We start from the raw sequence: 14,526 nt of genomic DNA, 5'->3' as shown, positions 1-14,526 counted from the left end.
ATTTATGGTCGTCATCTGCAATTAAATATATGTTTAGCCCTAATTTATCACATCACCTGCATGGAACCTAAAGGAACCTGATTTAAATTATGATTATTAAAGTATAATTTATCGGGTAATAATTTATAATTCAGAAAAATGTTGTGACTTCATGGATTCTCATATGATTAAGCATACACACCAGTAGCCTTGTCATTTGACTAATCTATCGATATTTTTAAAGCTTTGTACTGAAGGACGACTGTGGTCAACTTGGTTCTATTCTACACTCAAACACAAGGTGGCAGTGTTCAAAATTAGGACCCATTGGTATCCAATGTTCTTTATGAAAAAGTGCTTCCGGCGTCAACCTTCCTCTTTTCGTCTGGATCGGATTGTCGTCATGGTATGAAACTCAATCACTAATAGACTTAAAAAAACTATCAACTGTAATCTTCAAAATATACATTCACTTGTCACATTTGAAAGTACCCAATGTGTGAATGCAATGGTTAGGGACATGTATATGCCATTATTAATGTTTTTATCTGTATATCTCCCCGCAAAAGTTGCCAATATACAAAACTCGAGCGAATGGCTACGGTGATTGTATCGCTAACTACCTAGCTAGTTAATGGCAGTCTCTTATTGAAATTGCCCTTATTACTGTATTCTTGGCAATATAATGGTGTTAACATTTTATAAATGCATCCCTGCCAAATACCTTTCAAAGTTGTAATCATAGCAAATGCATTATAACTACCAAGTAGTGCTGCCCAATGTTGCGTGCTATCAAGGAGATCCTGTTGTGTAACGATGGAGCTAGCTGCTCACACCAAAGCCTTTGGCAAATGGATTTGTTGGTAGAGGTGTTTCTACAACTTTTTGAGTCAACAACACTAAACGTATGTACATGTAGTCGTTGGAACAAAAATGCCACATAGATGGTGAAAAGGCTCTTGGCCTACCTGAGAAACACTTAGCTACTCAGTTATCATCACCTAAATTCAGCTGCGCGACGAGCGGGTGGTCGGATTTTTACAGATATTGACTGCTGGTGACTCAATTTTGTTGAAGGGAAATTGCATGACCAGATATCCAAACTCCACTCTTCCTCGATATGCGAAGGGAGTTAGTGTTCCTCGGCTAGTAGCCCCCTAGGTTGAATGGTAGTGACCTGATATTGGCTGTGAAGCCCAGAGACTCAATTTGAATGAAGAGGTACTTGAAATGTACCAGACTGCAGCACTTTGGCAGTATACATTCTAAATCTGTGATTCAGGTGAACGTGCCAAAGACACGCAGGACCTACTGCAAGAAGTGCAAGAGACACCAGCTTCACAAAGTTACCCAGTACAAGAAGGGAAAGGATTCCCTCTACGCACAGGGTGAGTTTCTGTCGCAATATGAGCATTGGCAGATGTGATGAACATTTGACGTAGTATGGACTGCTATGTGTTACAAATTAAATAATTGATGTACGATCTGTGTTTTAGGTAAGAGGAGATATGACAGAAAGCAGTCCGGTTACGGTGGACAGACCAAGCCTATTTTCCGCAAAAAGGTAAGCTTGCAAAGCTTTGTGTGTACTGGATACGTTACCAAAAGGTACCTTTATATCAGTGGTATACTTCTATCCTTGAGGAACCCAAACAGTACAGTTAAGTAGTCCTGGCGGTCTGGGGAAACATACAGTTGAAGTCAGAAGATTACATACACTTAGCTTGGAGTCATTAAAACTTGTTTTTCAACCACTTCACAAATTTCTTGTTAACAAACTATAGTTTTGCCAAGTCGGTTAGGACATCTACTTTGTGCATGACACAAGTCATTTTTCCAACAATTGTTTACAGACATATTATTTCACTTATAATCACAATTTCAGTGGGTCAGAAGTTTTACATACACTAAGTTGACTGTGTCTTTAAACAGCTTGTAAAATTCCAGAAATAGATGTCATGGCTTTAGAAGCTTCTGATAGGCTAATTGACATAATTTGATTCAACTGGAGGTGTACCTGTGGATGTATTTCAAGGCCTACTTTCAAACTCAATGCCTCTTTGCTTTACATCATGGGAAAATCAAAAGAAATCGGCCAAGACCTCAGGATTTTTTTTTTGTGGACCACAAGTTTGGTTCTTCCTTGGGAGCAATTTCCAAACGCCTGAAGGTACCACGTTCATCTGTACAAACAATAGTTCGCAAGTATAAACACCATGGGACCATGTAGCTGTCATACCACTCAGGAAGGAGACGTGTTCCGTCTCCTAGAGATTAACGTACTTTCCTGCGAAAGGTGAAAATCAATCCCAGAACAACAGCAAAGGACCTTGTGAAGATGTTGTAGGAAACAGGTAAAAAATATCTATATCCACAGTAAAACAAGTCCTATATCGACATAACCTGAAAGGCCACTCAGCAAGGAAGAAGCCACTGCTCCAAAACCACCATAAAAAAGCCAGACTACGGTTAGCAACTACACATGGGGACAAAGACCGTACTTTTTGGAGAAATGTCCTCTGATCTGATGAAACAAAAATAGAACTGTTTGGCCGTAATGACCATCGTTATGTTTGGAGGAAAAAGGGGGAGGCTTGCAAGGCCAAGAACACCATCCCAACCGTGAAGCACGGGGGTGGCAGCATCATGTTGTAGGGGTGCTTTGCTGCAGGAGGGACTGGTGCACTTCACAAAATAGATGGCATCACGAGGAAGAAAAATATGTGGATATATTGAGGCAACATCTCAAGACATCAGTCAAGTTAAAGCTTGGTGGCAAATGGGTCTTCCAAATGGACAATGACCCCAAGCATACTTCCGAAGTTGTGGCAAAATGGCTTAAGGGACAACAAAGTCAAGGTATTGGAGTAGCTATCACAAAGCCCTGACCTCAATCCTATAGAAAATTTGTGGGCAGAACCTGAAAAGGCGTGTGCGAGCAAGGAGGCCTGACCCGACTCAGTCACACCAGCTCTGTCAGGAGGAATGGGCCAAAATTCATCCAACTTATTGTGGGAAGCTTGTGGAAGGCTGCCTGAAATGTTTGACCCAAGTTAAATCATTTAAAGGCAACGCTACAAAATACTAATTGAGTGTATGTAAACTTCTGACCCATTGGGAATGTGATGAAAGCTGAAAAGCTGAAGTTCTCTCTTATTATTCTGACATTTCACATTTTAAAAATAAAGTGGTGATCGTAACTGACCTAAGACAGGGAATTGTTTTTAGGATTAAATGTCAGGAATTGTGAAACTGAGTTTACATACACCATAGCCAAATACATTTAAACTTCGACTTCAACTGTACATGTACTGTTGATTACTCAAGGAAAGGAGTTGAACCACTGATATACCTTACAAATGTATACTATTTGTGCAGGCCATTGTCAGCGAGGCTTGGCCTGTGGTGGCTTTGTCATTTCCTAAAGTGTCTGCTAGAGAAAACTGAGATGGTTTGAGGCCCTGTTGTGTCTCTTCCGTGGCAAGGTTATAGGTAAACCTCAGACAACTTGATTAATGAACACTTTATTTCTCCTTTACTTCTGCACCTACATAAAATACAGTATTGACAATCTTTTTACACTCCAGAAAATGAAAAGGTGTTAAGGGGTAAAATTTTGAGCTCTAAAATAGAGAAACACAGGCAACGCTCTGATTGTCCACCCCTTTTCCATATTTTGCCCTCAAACGCCCCCTCATGGATTTGAAAGGAATGGGTGGAAACTTCCTCTAGCCATTTAATGCATGAAGGGGAGTGAACGAGAACACACTTCAAGAGAGGGGTAGATCATCAGAATGCCGCTGCCTTGTGTCATGTGTGCATGGATCCTGGACTGTGGTAACATTGTATTCTCTCCTCAGGCCAAGACCACAAAGAAGATCGTGTTGAGGCTGGAGTGTGTGGAGCCCAACTGCAGGGCCAAGAGAATGGTGCCCATCAAGAGATGCAAGCACTTTGAGCTGGGAGGTGACAAGAAGAGAAAGGTAAGCACAAACTCTAGCCATGTAGTGCAACACAGATGTTCCGGGCCCGTGTTTATTCTGCATGTGGGATGGGTTGTGTATTTGTTCCACAGCCATGAAAAGCAATGTGTGTATGTACAGTGCATTTGGAAAGTAAGGGTCTGAATACTTATGGTAATGTGATATTTCAGTTTATTTTTAATGTGAGAATTAAATGAGAATTATTATTTTTTATTTGTCATTATGGCATAGTGTGTAGATTGATGAGGGGAGGGGGGCAATTTGAATCAATTTTAGAATAAAGTCAATGGGTCTGAATACCTTCTGAATGTACTATACCAGGGGTATTCAACTCTTACCCTACAAGGTCCAGAGCCTGCTGTTTTTTTTATGCTCTGCCTGATCATTAATTTCACCCACCTGGTGTCTCAGGTCTAAATCTATCCTTGGTTCGAGGGGTACAATGTACAAATGTAGTGGAACTGGCTTCAAGGTCCAGTTGCCTTTGAGGGGTCTATGGTTTCTGGACATCTAAATGACGTTTAGTGTTATCGGTGACATTTGACAATGTTCAACTATCCTTGATACACATCGGAGCTCTTCCACTTTAAAACGTTGCTCTATAGAACATTTAGTCAATTACAAAAATGCATGCTTCCTCTGAACTCAGGGGATGTTAGACAGCCTGGAGAGGAATTGACAATAGCAGTCTGAAGGCCCTCTCTGGCCTAACGTGTGTGGCTCTTGAATTGTTTGGATTTTAGATATGCCCTAATGAATGTTAACAAGTTGTCGATGTGATTGGATTCAGAAGGGGTGTTTTGTATTTTTCATTGTGGAAATGTGAATAGTTTCAATGTGCTGGTTGAATATCTGAGCTGCCTTATAACCTTGTTTTTGTCTCCTTTCAGGGCCAGGTCATCCAGTTCTAGGCTGTGGGTCAATCTATTGGATGGACTTATTTTCCCCCCCAATAAATGTATTAAAATTGTACCAGATGTCTCATCTCTCCTTAACTGTACCTTGGTGGTAATTGCAAGAGTGATGGCAATTACAGTTGGTGGATATGAAGATGTTATTGGCCATTCCAGAATTTACAACTTAACCTTTCCAAGAGTGGTTGAAGCATATCAGTATAAACACACTAGCGAATAACCATGCCTGAATCGTATCTTCATGGGCTTAGTACAACAGTGTCAACCCATCAGAACCGAATGATGTATATAAACCCTAGAATGCTGACGCTATTATGTATTGGCCATTGAGAGGCTTTGAAGACACTGATTGGCCATATTGGCACTCCTTAGTAGGAGCAGTCCTCCATAGGAATGAATGGACTAATAGTGTTTCAAGGACAATTGCATGTATTTAATATCAAATTATACTTTAGGAATGTTTGTATACATTCTTGTTTAGCTCACTTTTAAACATGTAATAAATGCATTTCTATAACTTCAAATATTTTTACAATGGTGGGGTCCCATATCTAGTGTGTGTACGTATATTGAAGTGATAAGAACCCAAAATAAGGTTAAAGGAGTACGGTGAGATTTTGGGATTAAAGCCCTTGTTCTACTTAACCAGAGTCAGATGAACACATGGATACAATTTTTTCCTGTGTAGTTTGAAGGGAGTTGGCAGTTTGCCAGCCAATGCTAACTAGGGTAGAGCAAAGAAAGCTTTAAAACAATTTCGATATCAGTTCTTGCCTGTGGAAATTTGTGGACACCCAGCATCATAAGTTTGATACATTGCATTATTTTATGGCTAGTTAAGACGACTACAGAAGTGTAAACCTACCGCAGAAGTTATTTTATGGCTGGTTATGACCCCTACCACACAAGGCAAAACATTCCATTACACCATATAGCCTACTTGTCAACAGTATGTTTATAATTTTCTAAAATTGACCAAATTAAATTTCAATTGCGCACACATTGATATCAGACATGCACCGACCCCAACACTTGCTGATGACTGGGATGAATGCAGGACAAAGACACCCTCTTGACATAAGGGCATATATTATGGTCAGACACTTTGAAAAAGCATTTTTTTTGTCAAAGTGTTTTCTAAAATATGAAGAAAAAAGTGACTAAAGAATTACGAAGGACTTCTTGGCAGGGAAAAAACATGAGTAAATGTAGGTTGACACTTATGCAAGTGTCATTACCAGCCATAAAAATGTCACAACAGGTAAATATGGGTCATGACAATGTTATGATCCCATTTTGACAAGTTATGTAAGCTGTTATGACATTGACATGGTTATGACCATGTTATAACACTGGTTGTGAAGTGTTACCGTAAATTTAAGTGGTAATGTTTTTCCAGCCCCATCCCGAAGCTTACCAAAAAAGTGGCAGGTTGATGGCTTTGGTTTTGTTTGAATTCCAGATTGCCACTTTAATTGTGAACATTTCCAAATTGTTACAGTACTACTGATTTTTGATATCTGAACATTCAGGTGTCTGCCATCCAGCAAATCTCCTTTTTGTGACCAGATCAATTAGCATACAAAACATGGACAATTACTAACACATTCCACACTTAAAATAATGAAAAATCTCTAATAATTCAAGGGAAGCACACCAACTAAATAACCTATTCAAGGGTGAGCATATACATAGCTCTTTGGCAAATAAGCACACTATCTAGAATAATCATAATAAGCAACGTAACTTGCTGTGAATTAAAGTGCTCATAAATCCTGTGCATTTCAATCAGTGCTGGGTGAGGGCCAGGGCCCATATGCTTGTCTGCTAGCTACACCATACTAAAGAACTGTTCACGTTGGGCATGTCCTTCCATAATTGCCATTGGGTGTTGAAGTCACACTTAAATGGGGGTGACAGTCAGCAGTGCTGTGCCAGAAGGGTTGACCACCACCACAAGTTTACTGAGGAGGGTCTGGACCCCGAGCTCCTTGTAGCTGGGCAGGACCTGGGTGACATTACACTGGGGGTGGCAGATCTTCCAGCTTGGCAGCGTGGCCAGGGTGAGGGGGAAGCCTCGGGGTCCACCGATCTCCTGCTTGTTCATCACTGCCAGAGCCAACCGGCCACCAGACAGGTGTCTTTCCCACACCTCGAAACTGTCCACCTGTCAATCAACAGTCAGGTTAGTTTCAACAGCCTGATTTCAGATTATAACTGGGTGGTTCGAGCACTGAATGCTGATTGGCTGAAAGCCGTAGTATATCAGACCGTATACCACGTGTATGACAAAACATCTATTTTTACTGCTCTAATTACATTCGTAACCAGTCTATTATAGCAATAAAGCACCTTGGGGGTTTGTGATATATGGCCAATATACCATGGCTAAGGGCTGTTCTTAGGCACGACGCAATGCTGAGTACATTTAAACTCAGTTTTTCACAATTCCTGACATTTAATCCTAGTAAAAATTCCGTCTCAAGTCAGTTACGATCACCACTTTATTTTAAGAATGTGAAATGTCAGAATAATAGTAGAGAGAATTATTTATTTCAGCTTTCATCACATTCCCAGTGGGTCAGAAATGTACACACACTCAATTAGTATTTGGTAGCATTGCCTTTAAATTGTTTAATGTGGGTCAAACGTTTCAGGTAGCCTTCTACAAGCTTCCCACAATAAGTTGGGTGAATTTTGGCCCATTCCTCCTGACAGAGCTGGAGTAACTAAATCAGGTTTGTAGGCCTTGCTTGCACATGCTTTTTCAGTTCTACCCACACATTTGATATAGGATTGAGGTCAGGGCTTTGTGATGGCCACTCCAATACCTTGACTTTGTTGTCCTTAAGTCATTTTGCCACAACTTTGGAACTATGCTTGGGGTCATTGTCCATTTGGAAGACCCATTTGCGACCAAGCTTTAAACTGCCTGACTGATGTCTAGAGATGTTGCTTCAATATATCCACATAATTTTCCTCCCTCATGATGCCATCTATTTTGTGAAGTGCACTAGTCCCTCCTACAGCAAAGCACCCCCACAACATAATGCTGCCACCCCTGTACTTCACGGTTGGGATGGTGTTCTTTGGCTTGCAAGCCTCCCCCTTTTACCTCCAAACATAACAATGGTCATTACGGCCAAACAGTTCTATTTTTGTTTCATCAAACCAGAGAACATTTCTCCAAAATGTACAATCTTTGTCCCCATGTGCAGTTGCAAACCATCTCCTGGCTTTTTTATGGCGGTTTTGGAGCAGTGGGTTCTTCCTTGCTGAGTGGCCTTTCAGGTTATGTCGACATAGGACTCATTTTACTGTGGATATAGATACTTTTGTACCCGTTTCCTCCAGCATCTTCACAAGGTCCTTTGCTGCTCTGGGATTGATTTGCAGTTTTTGCACCAAAGTACGTTCATATCTAGGAGACAGAACGCGTCTCCTTCCTGAGCGGTATGACGGATGCGTGGTCCCATGGTATTTATACTTGCGTACTATTGTTTGTACAGATGAATGTGGTACCTTCAGACATTTGGAAATTGCTCCCAAGGACGAACCAGACTTGTGGAGGTCTACAATTCTTTTCCTGAGGTATTGGCTGATTTCTTTAGATTTTTCCCATGACGTCAAGCAAAGAGGCACTGAGTTTGAAGGTAGGCCTTGAGATACAAGTACACCTCCAATTGACTCAAATGATGTCAATTAGCCTATCAGAAGATTTTCCAAGCTGTTTAAAAGGCACAGCCAACTTAGTGTATGTAAAGAAATTTGTGGAGTGGTTGAAAAACTAGTTTTAAATGACTCCAACCTAGGTGCATGTAAACTTCCGACTTCAACTGTAACTACCACAACATAAGCTACAGATGATGATCAGTCTTGCATATGGCCAGTAGGTGGGGTATATACAAAGAGATCACTCAGAAGGGTCTCAAGCTGGGTTGGTTGGCTGACCGACCATGCAGCGAATCGATGTCATATCTATGCTAATATGGCAAGAACTTGCTAGCTAAACAACTAACGATGTATTTGAGACACAAGTGTTAATTGTACAAATGTATTTATGTTTTCTATGAACACAGGCTAAATATAGTTTATGTCAACAGTCGAAGCCAACCCCGTCTATATTGCCCCATAGTTCGCCACGTGACTGTTGTGTTGCTAAACAACCAACCCAGCTATATGCGTTACCGGCATCGGTGGTGTTGATCATTGGGGGAGAGTAAATAATTTATGTGGCAACAGATGAATGCCATATGGTTACAGAGTTGGCAATTTATAGTGAATGCATGATGTTAGATGTAATTTCTTTGGAGTTTCAGGCTTTTTGAGTTTGATTAGGCTCTGTGATAGTGTAGCTGCATAAGGGTATTTGACCATTATTACACTGAACAAAAATATAGAACACAACATGCAACAAAGATTTTACTGTGTTACAGTTCATATAAAAGGAAATCAGTCAATTGAAATAAAATAAAAAAATGGGCCCTAACCTATGGCTTTCACATGACTGGGAATACAAATACGCATCAGTTGGCCACATATACCCTTAAAAGTCAGTATGTGGTGTGACCACCATTTGCCTCATGCAGCGCAACACATCTCCTTCACATAGAGTTGATCAGGCTGTTGATTGTGGCCTGTGGAATGTTGTCCTGCTCTTCAATGGCTGTGCGAAGTTGCTGGATAATGGTGGAAACTGAAACACGCTGTCGTACACATCAAACCAGAGCATCCCGAAGATGCTCAATTGGTGACATGTCCGGTGAGTATGCAGGCCATTATCAGCTTCTAGGAATTGTGTACAAAGCCTTGCAACATGGGGCTGTACATTATGCTGAAACATGGTGATGGCAGCGGATGAATGACACGACAAGGGTTCTCGTCATGGTGTCTCTATGCATTAAAATTGCCATCGATAATTGTCGGTAGCTTATGCCTGCCCATACTATAACCCCACTGTCACCATGGGGCACTCTGTTCACAACATTGACATCAGCAAACTGCTCTCCCACACAACGCCATACACGCCGTCTGCTCACTACAGTTGAAACAGAGATTAATCCGTGAAGAGCACACTACTCCAGCGTGCCAGTGGCCATCGAAGGTGAGCATTTGTCCACATAGTCGCTTACGATGCCGAACTGCATTCAGGTGGTCAAGACCATGGTGAGGACAACAAGCACGCAGATGAGCTACCCTGAGACTGTTTCTGACAGTTTGTGCAGAAATTCTTTCTTTGTGAAAACACCGTTTCATCAGCTGTCTCAGAAGACGTGGCTGGTCTCAGACAATCTCCCAGGTGAAGAAGCCGGATGTGGAGGTCCTGGGCTAGTGTGGTTACACATGGTATGCGGTCGTAAGGCCGGTTGGATGTACTGCCAAATTCTCTAAAACGATGTTGGAGGAGGCTTATGGTAGGGAAATGAACATGCAATTCTCTGGCAACAGCTCTGGTGGACATTCCTGTAGTCAGCCAAATGCAGCCTCCCTCAAAACTTTAGATATCTGTGGCATTGTGTTGTGTGACAAAACAACACATTTTAGAGTGGCTTTTTATTGTCCCCTGCACAAGGTGCACCTGTGTACTGATATGCCACACCTGTCAGGAGGATAGATCTTGGCAAAGGAGAAATGCTCATTAACAGGGATGTAAACATACTTGGGCACAACATTTTAGACAAAAGCTTTTTGTGACAATTTCTGGGATCTTTTATTTCAGCTCATGAAACATGGAACCAACACTTTAAAATGTTGCGTTTATATTTTGGTTCAGTGTTGTATTGAACTGTATTAGCACCGAGTAGTCACATTTAAAGTAGGATTTGGTACTGCACAACAGAAGTTGCATATGCCCTGTTTGTTTTATGTGTGGCGGTAATACTATTCTCCATTGTGCATTACCATGAAATATCCCCAGTGAGTGACAGAGTAGAGGTGTACTACCTTGGCGGTGCGATAGCCCTGCCTGCCCAGTGGGTCCTGACTGATGGCGATGATCCTTGTGTTCTGCAGCAGCTGCTTGGACCGGGGGCAGATGTCTCTCAGGTCATTGGACATCAGCAGAGGGGAGGCCATGATGGCCCACAATGCCATCTGAGACTCCTGTTGGGCGTGACTCAGGCCAAAGTTTCCAATCACCAGCTGAGGAATGAACACCGTCAATGTCAATCAGACATACTATTCAGACAAAGTACATGGGTTATGGCAGGAACAGCTGGTAGGAGTAAGGGGAAGAGTTGATGATTAATCATTACTCAGACTAGTTTTACTGTTTCACTGAACGCCATCAACTGAGTAGCAGGATTGGATTGGTCAATTGAGGAAGTTCACTTAAACATTCCCCATAGAAAACAATGGGATGAATTGGCCCCAACCCCTTATCCATAGCGAAAAGTGGAACCGCCACAGTACCATGTCAGGGTCATTCCAGCCCCCAGGCCCAGCCGCTGGGACAATGACATCCTGATGGTCGGCAGTCCAGTCCAAGATGGTCTTCACACTGTCCCAGGAGTCATACACATCCGCAAAGTTGCGCCAGTGGTTACAGGCCTTCCGTATGGCAGCATAGTCTGGCTGTGAGTACATCATTGACATGGTGGGACACCATCAATGCAAACTGAATCATGAATGAATCCTCCTGACTAAGATGAAATCAATTCAGTTTCAGGTATATTTAGCATTTTCATTAGCCAACGAACTGAAGGAATGCTAGGAATAAAGGCATTTACCACCTCACTCTTTCTTACCTGATGGTGTGGCCACTCATACAGTGGCCACTCACAGGAGTACAGGATACTTCTCCCAGTTTGGTTCAGTGCTATTGACATGTTTGTGTAACCTGGGGGGAAAAAAGGTCACACAGCAGTAATTATAGGGTTTCGGGTGTTACCAATCAATCATTCTTTATTCAATTCATGAAACGTAATTTAATCTGAAAGACTTTTGAGCTGTTGAATTAGTAGTTTTGTAGCATGACATTTAATATATAAATCACCTTCTCCCAGTAAAGTCCACTTCATGTAGCACCCATCAAATTTGAGCAGATCCACACCCCAATCAGCAAAGGTCTGAGCGTCGATGTCGTAGTATCCCATGCTCCCTGGAAAGCCTCCACATGTAAAGGTTCCCAAATCAGCATAGATCCCCAACTTGAGACCCTTGGAATGAACCTGTATAACCAATCACAAATAACAATCTTACAATAAGGCTTTTAGAAAAGGTTTGTCCTGTAGGCCAAAATCCATGAACAAAGTGGACCCTTACAGTTGAAACCAGTAGATGGTGATGTTGTATTACCAAACCACATTTTCATGGCACTTCAGAGGGTTTTGAAACCTTTGGTAGTTTAGCACCATGGTAATAGCAATATTCCCTTTCTGTTTGCTCATATTTATGTGTCACTCTTAGCAAGGTGGATGATCTAATTAGTAAACCACAAACTTAGTCCCATTGTGTAGGTTATCACTCGAGGAAGGACATGTTTCTGTTGTGTTAAAGTGACACAGAGTGTGTGATAAAAAAGCACTGGGAACTAGAAAACATTGGAGTTAGAGCTGACATAAGCAGTGCATCACCAACTGTATGTGGATAATATAAGTTGTCCCTCAACAACTGGTTCATGTTCAGTAGACATGAAACCAAATAAAATGGCCCAAAAATAATTGTTTTAATTTTCCATTGCAAAATTATTATTATTTTTTGTTATTAGTTTTTTGTACATGTGTGCCCTAATGAGCACGACCTCTCTGTAGCCTATACACTCACATAGTCGGCCAGTTTCTTGATGCCTCTGGGGAACCGCTTCGGGTCTGCCTGAAGGCGTCCCTTGGCGTCACGTTGGTGGCTGGGCCAACAGTCATCGATGCAGACATACTCGTAGCCAGCCTCCTTCCAGCCTTCTGTCACCATCACATCTGCCATCTGCATGTAGAGATTCTCACTAGCAGCAGACATCAGGGACAGATAGAGGAAACTATTAGCCAGTTCATATTGTGATATTAACTATGCTTCAATGTGTCAATGAAGTACCAGTGAACGTGTGAGGCCATTTATACCTGATGAATGTAGAACCATACCACTTACCGCCTATTGTTACTCTACTTCCTGCTATGAGTTTGAATTGAGCGGTCATCAAAATGGTCTAAGCTAGTTTAGCGGTGTCAATTAGGATGGTTATACTTTGTGGAACGTTCCAACAGGAATCTGTTGCAAAAACGTCGTAAATAACAAGGCTGCCAACAAACAACGCATACATAGTTGTATAGCGGCAGAATAAGATTTTATTTCGAAAAATGTCTGTCCTCACGCTGGTAGCCTATGGACAAACATTAAGAATAAGCTACGTGGTGAGTTGATGCCGATTCGGCAGCTAGTTAGCTAGGTGAATTGATCATACTACTTTGTATGCTTTTGTTGGCATCCTACTTTACGAAGTTTTTGGAACAGATTCCCGTTGGAACGTGCCACAAAATTATACCCATCCTGTCAATTGTGTTTCCCTTGCCTTCTATGTTTGATTGAGTCTGGAACATTTAAATGTACGTGTTGAGGGTGAAGCCAGATGTCATACCTGATGCAATTATTGGGGTCCGTGTCACAGTCGACATTGCACATGAATCTCTCCCAATGCAGCCAACCCATTGTAGGCTTGAGCGCGAGACCATTGTTCAGAGATTTAACTGGACTGATAAAAGCACCGATTGTAAATAGCACCAGAACTACAGCACCCATTTTAGTTACTGGTTTCATTTGACTAACGAATAATCTTCATTAACAATGTGTGAATTGAAAGCACGTCTATTTCCTGATAGTGAAACAAACTGGGTCTGCCTTACCGGAAGATTGACTGCAACATGGACCAGTAATATCATGATGCGCTGGAAACTAGCCAATCACGTTGCACCAGTGTCTGGCTATAAACAAGGAAGCGCACTGTGTCAAGTGTTTGCTTGATGACATGGATTGTATTTCAACATTTTTGCCTGTAATTTCTTGTGATGTACACCTGGCCATAACTTCATAATCTTTTTTGCTAGGTTTGAAAAAGAATGGGCTACAGGTCTGGCTGTAACTTTTTTGGGGCCCTATGCAGGCAAGACATTTTAGTGACACCCCTCTTGATGGCAAAGAGAAAAATGCACTTCACATGTACATTTTAGTAATTTAGCAGAAGCTCTTATCCAGAGTGACTTACAGTTAGTGCATTCATCTTAAATAGCTAGGTGAAACAACCACACAACACAGTTATAGTGAGTACAGTTTTCCTCAAAGTAGCTCTCAGCAAAGTCAGAGCTAGTAAGGGGGGGGGAAAGTAAAGTGAGAGTGTTAGTTCACGAAAGGCATATACTGTATACAGTACATTGAACAGTGTTAGTTCAATATTTATTTATTTAATTATTGAGGAGCTGCTGTAGGAATATTTAACATACTCTTTGAAGAAGTAGGGTTTCAGAAGATAGGCCTGGACTCTACTGTCCTAGCTTCAGGGGGAAGCTGGTTCTATCATTGGGGTACCAGGACAGAGAAGAGCTTGGACTGGGCTGAGCGGGAGCTGCCCTCCTGTAGTGGTGGGAGGGCCAAGAGAACAGAGGTTAATTTTCCTGCAATTCATTTCCTACAACTCTACACATTTTCCATGGGGTGAGGAGAAA

General features: G+C 41.7%; 2 protein-coding genes and 1 non-coding gene across 4 annotated transcripts; 2 read left to right on the top strand and 1 right to left on the bottom strand.

Annotated features, from left to right (window-relative positions):
• Positions 1–247: 247 nt before the first annotated feature.
• On the top strand, positions 248–4,934 carry LOC112221099 (60S ribosomal protein L36a). The gene is made up of 5 exons (XM_024383210.2): positions 248–385; positions 1,262–1,367; positions 1,476–1,543; positions 3,840–3,962; positions 4,853–4,934. The coding sequence occupies exons 1-5, from the start codon at positions 317–319 to the stop codon at positions 4,871–4,873; spliced, it is 387 nt and encodes a 128-aa protein (XP_024238978.1). The 5' UTR covers positions 248–316; the 3' UTR covers positions 4,874–4,934.
• On the top strand, positions 3,352–3,488 carry LOC112221299. The gene has a single exon (XR_002949008.1). It is a non-coding gene; the product is annotated as a small nucleolar RNA SNORA9 (small nucleolar RNA).
• A 360-nt stretch (positions 4,935–5,294) lies between the features above and the next one.
• gla (galactosidase, alpha) lies at positions 5,295–13,720 on the bottom strand. 2 transcript variants are annotated; one of them, XM_024383206.2, is made up of 7 exons: positions 13,446–13,717; positions 12,641–12,815; positions 11,871–12,045; positions 11,623–11,714; positions 11,288–11,449; positions 10,820–11,017; positions 5,295–7,043 (listed from the first exon to the last, which is right to left on the bottom strand). In XM_024383206.2, the coding sequence occupies exons 1-7, from the start codon at positions 13,622–13,624 to the stop codon at positions 6,780–6,782; spliced, it is 1,245 nt and encodes a 414-aa protein (XP_024238974.1). In that variant the 5' UTR covers positions 13,625–13,717; the 3' UTR covers positions 5,295–6,779. The 2 variants fall into 2 exon arrangements, with proteins under 2 accessions (XP_024238974.1, XP_024238975.1); XM_024383207.2 differs by lacking the exon at positions 11,288–11,449 and having other exon boundaries at positions 13,446–13,720.
• Positions 13,721–14,526: the final 806 nt, after the last annotated feature.

The sequence above is a fragment of the Oncorhynchus tshawytscha genome, linkage group LG21 (genome assembly GCF_018296145.1).
Source record: "Oncorhynchus tshawytscha isolate Ot180627B linkage group LG21, Otsh_v2.0, whole genome shotgun sequence".
In the NCBI taxonomy this organism is placed as follows: domain Eukaryota; kingdom Metazoa; phylum Chordata; class Actinopteri; order Salmoniformes; family Salmonidae; genus Oncorhynchus; species Oncorhynchus tshawytscha.
This window is presented reverse-complemented; position numbering and strand designations above follow the sequence as displayed.

Excerpts from the sequence above, each read along its gene's own strand:
- LOC112221099 (XM_024383210.2), top strand. The coding sequence starts at position 317 with ATGTTCTTTATGAAAAAGTGCTTCCGGCGTCAACCTTCCTCTTTTCGT. Across the intron at positions 386-1,261 it reads TGGATCGGATTGTCGTCATG|GTGAACGTGCCAAAGACACG; the intron begins GTATGAAACTCA and ends TCTGTGATTCAG. Across the intron at positions 1,368-1,475 it reads GGATTCCCTCTACGCACAGG|GTAAGAGGAGATATGACAGA; the intron begins GTGAGTTTCTGT and ends TCTGTGTTTTAG.
- gla (XM_024383206.2), bottom strand. The coding sequence starts at position 13,624 with ATGAAACCAGTAACTAAAATGGGTGCTGTAGTTCTGGTGCTATTTACA. Across the intron at positions 12,046-12,640 it reads TCAAGAAACTGGCCGACTAT|GTTCATTCCAAGGGTCTCAA; the intron begins GTGAGTGTATAG and ends TTGGTTATACAG. Across the intron at positions 11,450-11,622 it reads ATGAGTGGCCACACCATCAG|CCAGACTATGCTGCCATACG; the intron begins GTAAGAAAGAGT and ends ATGTACTCACAG.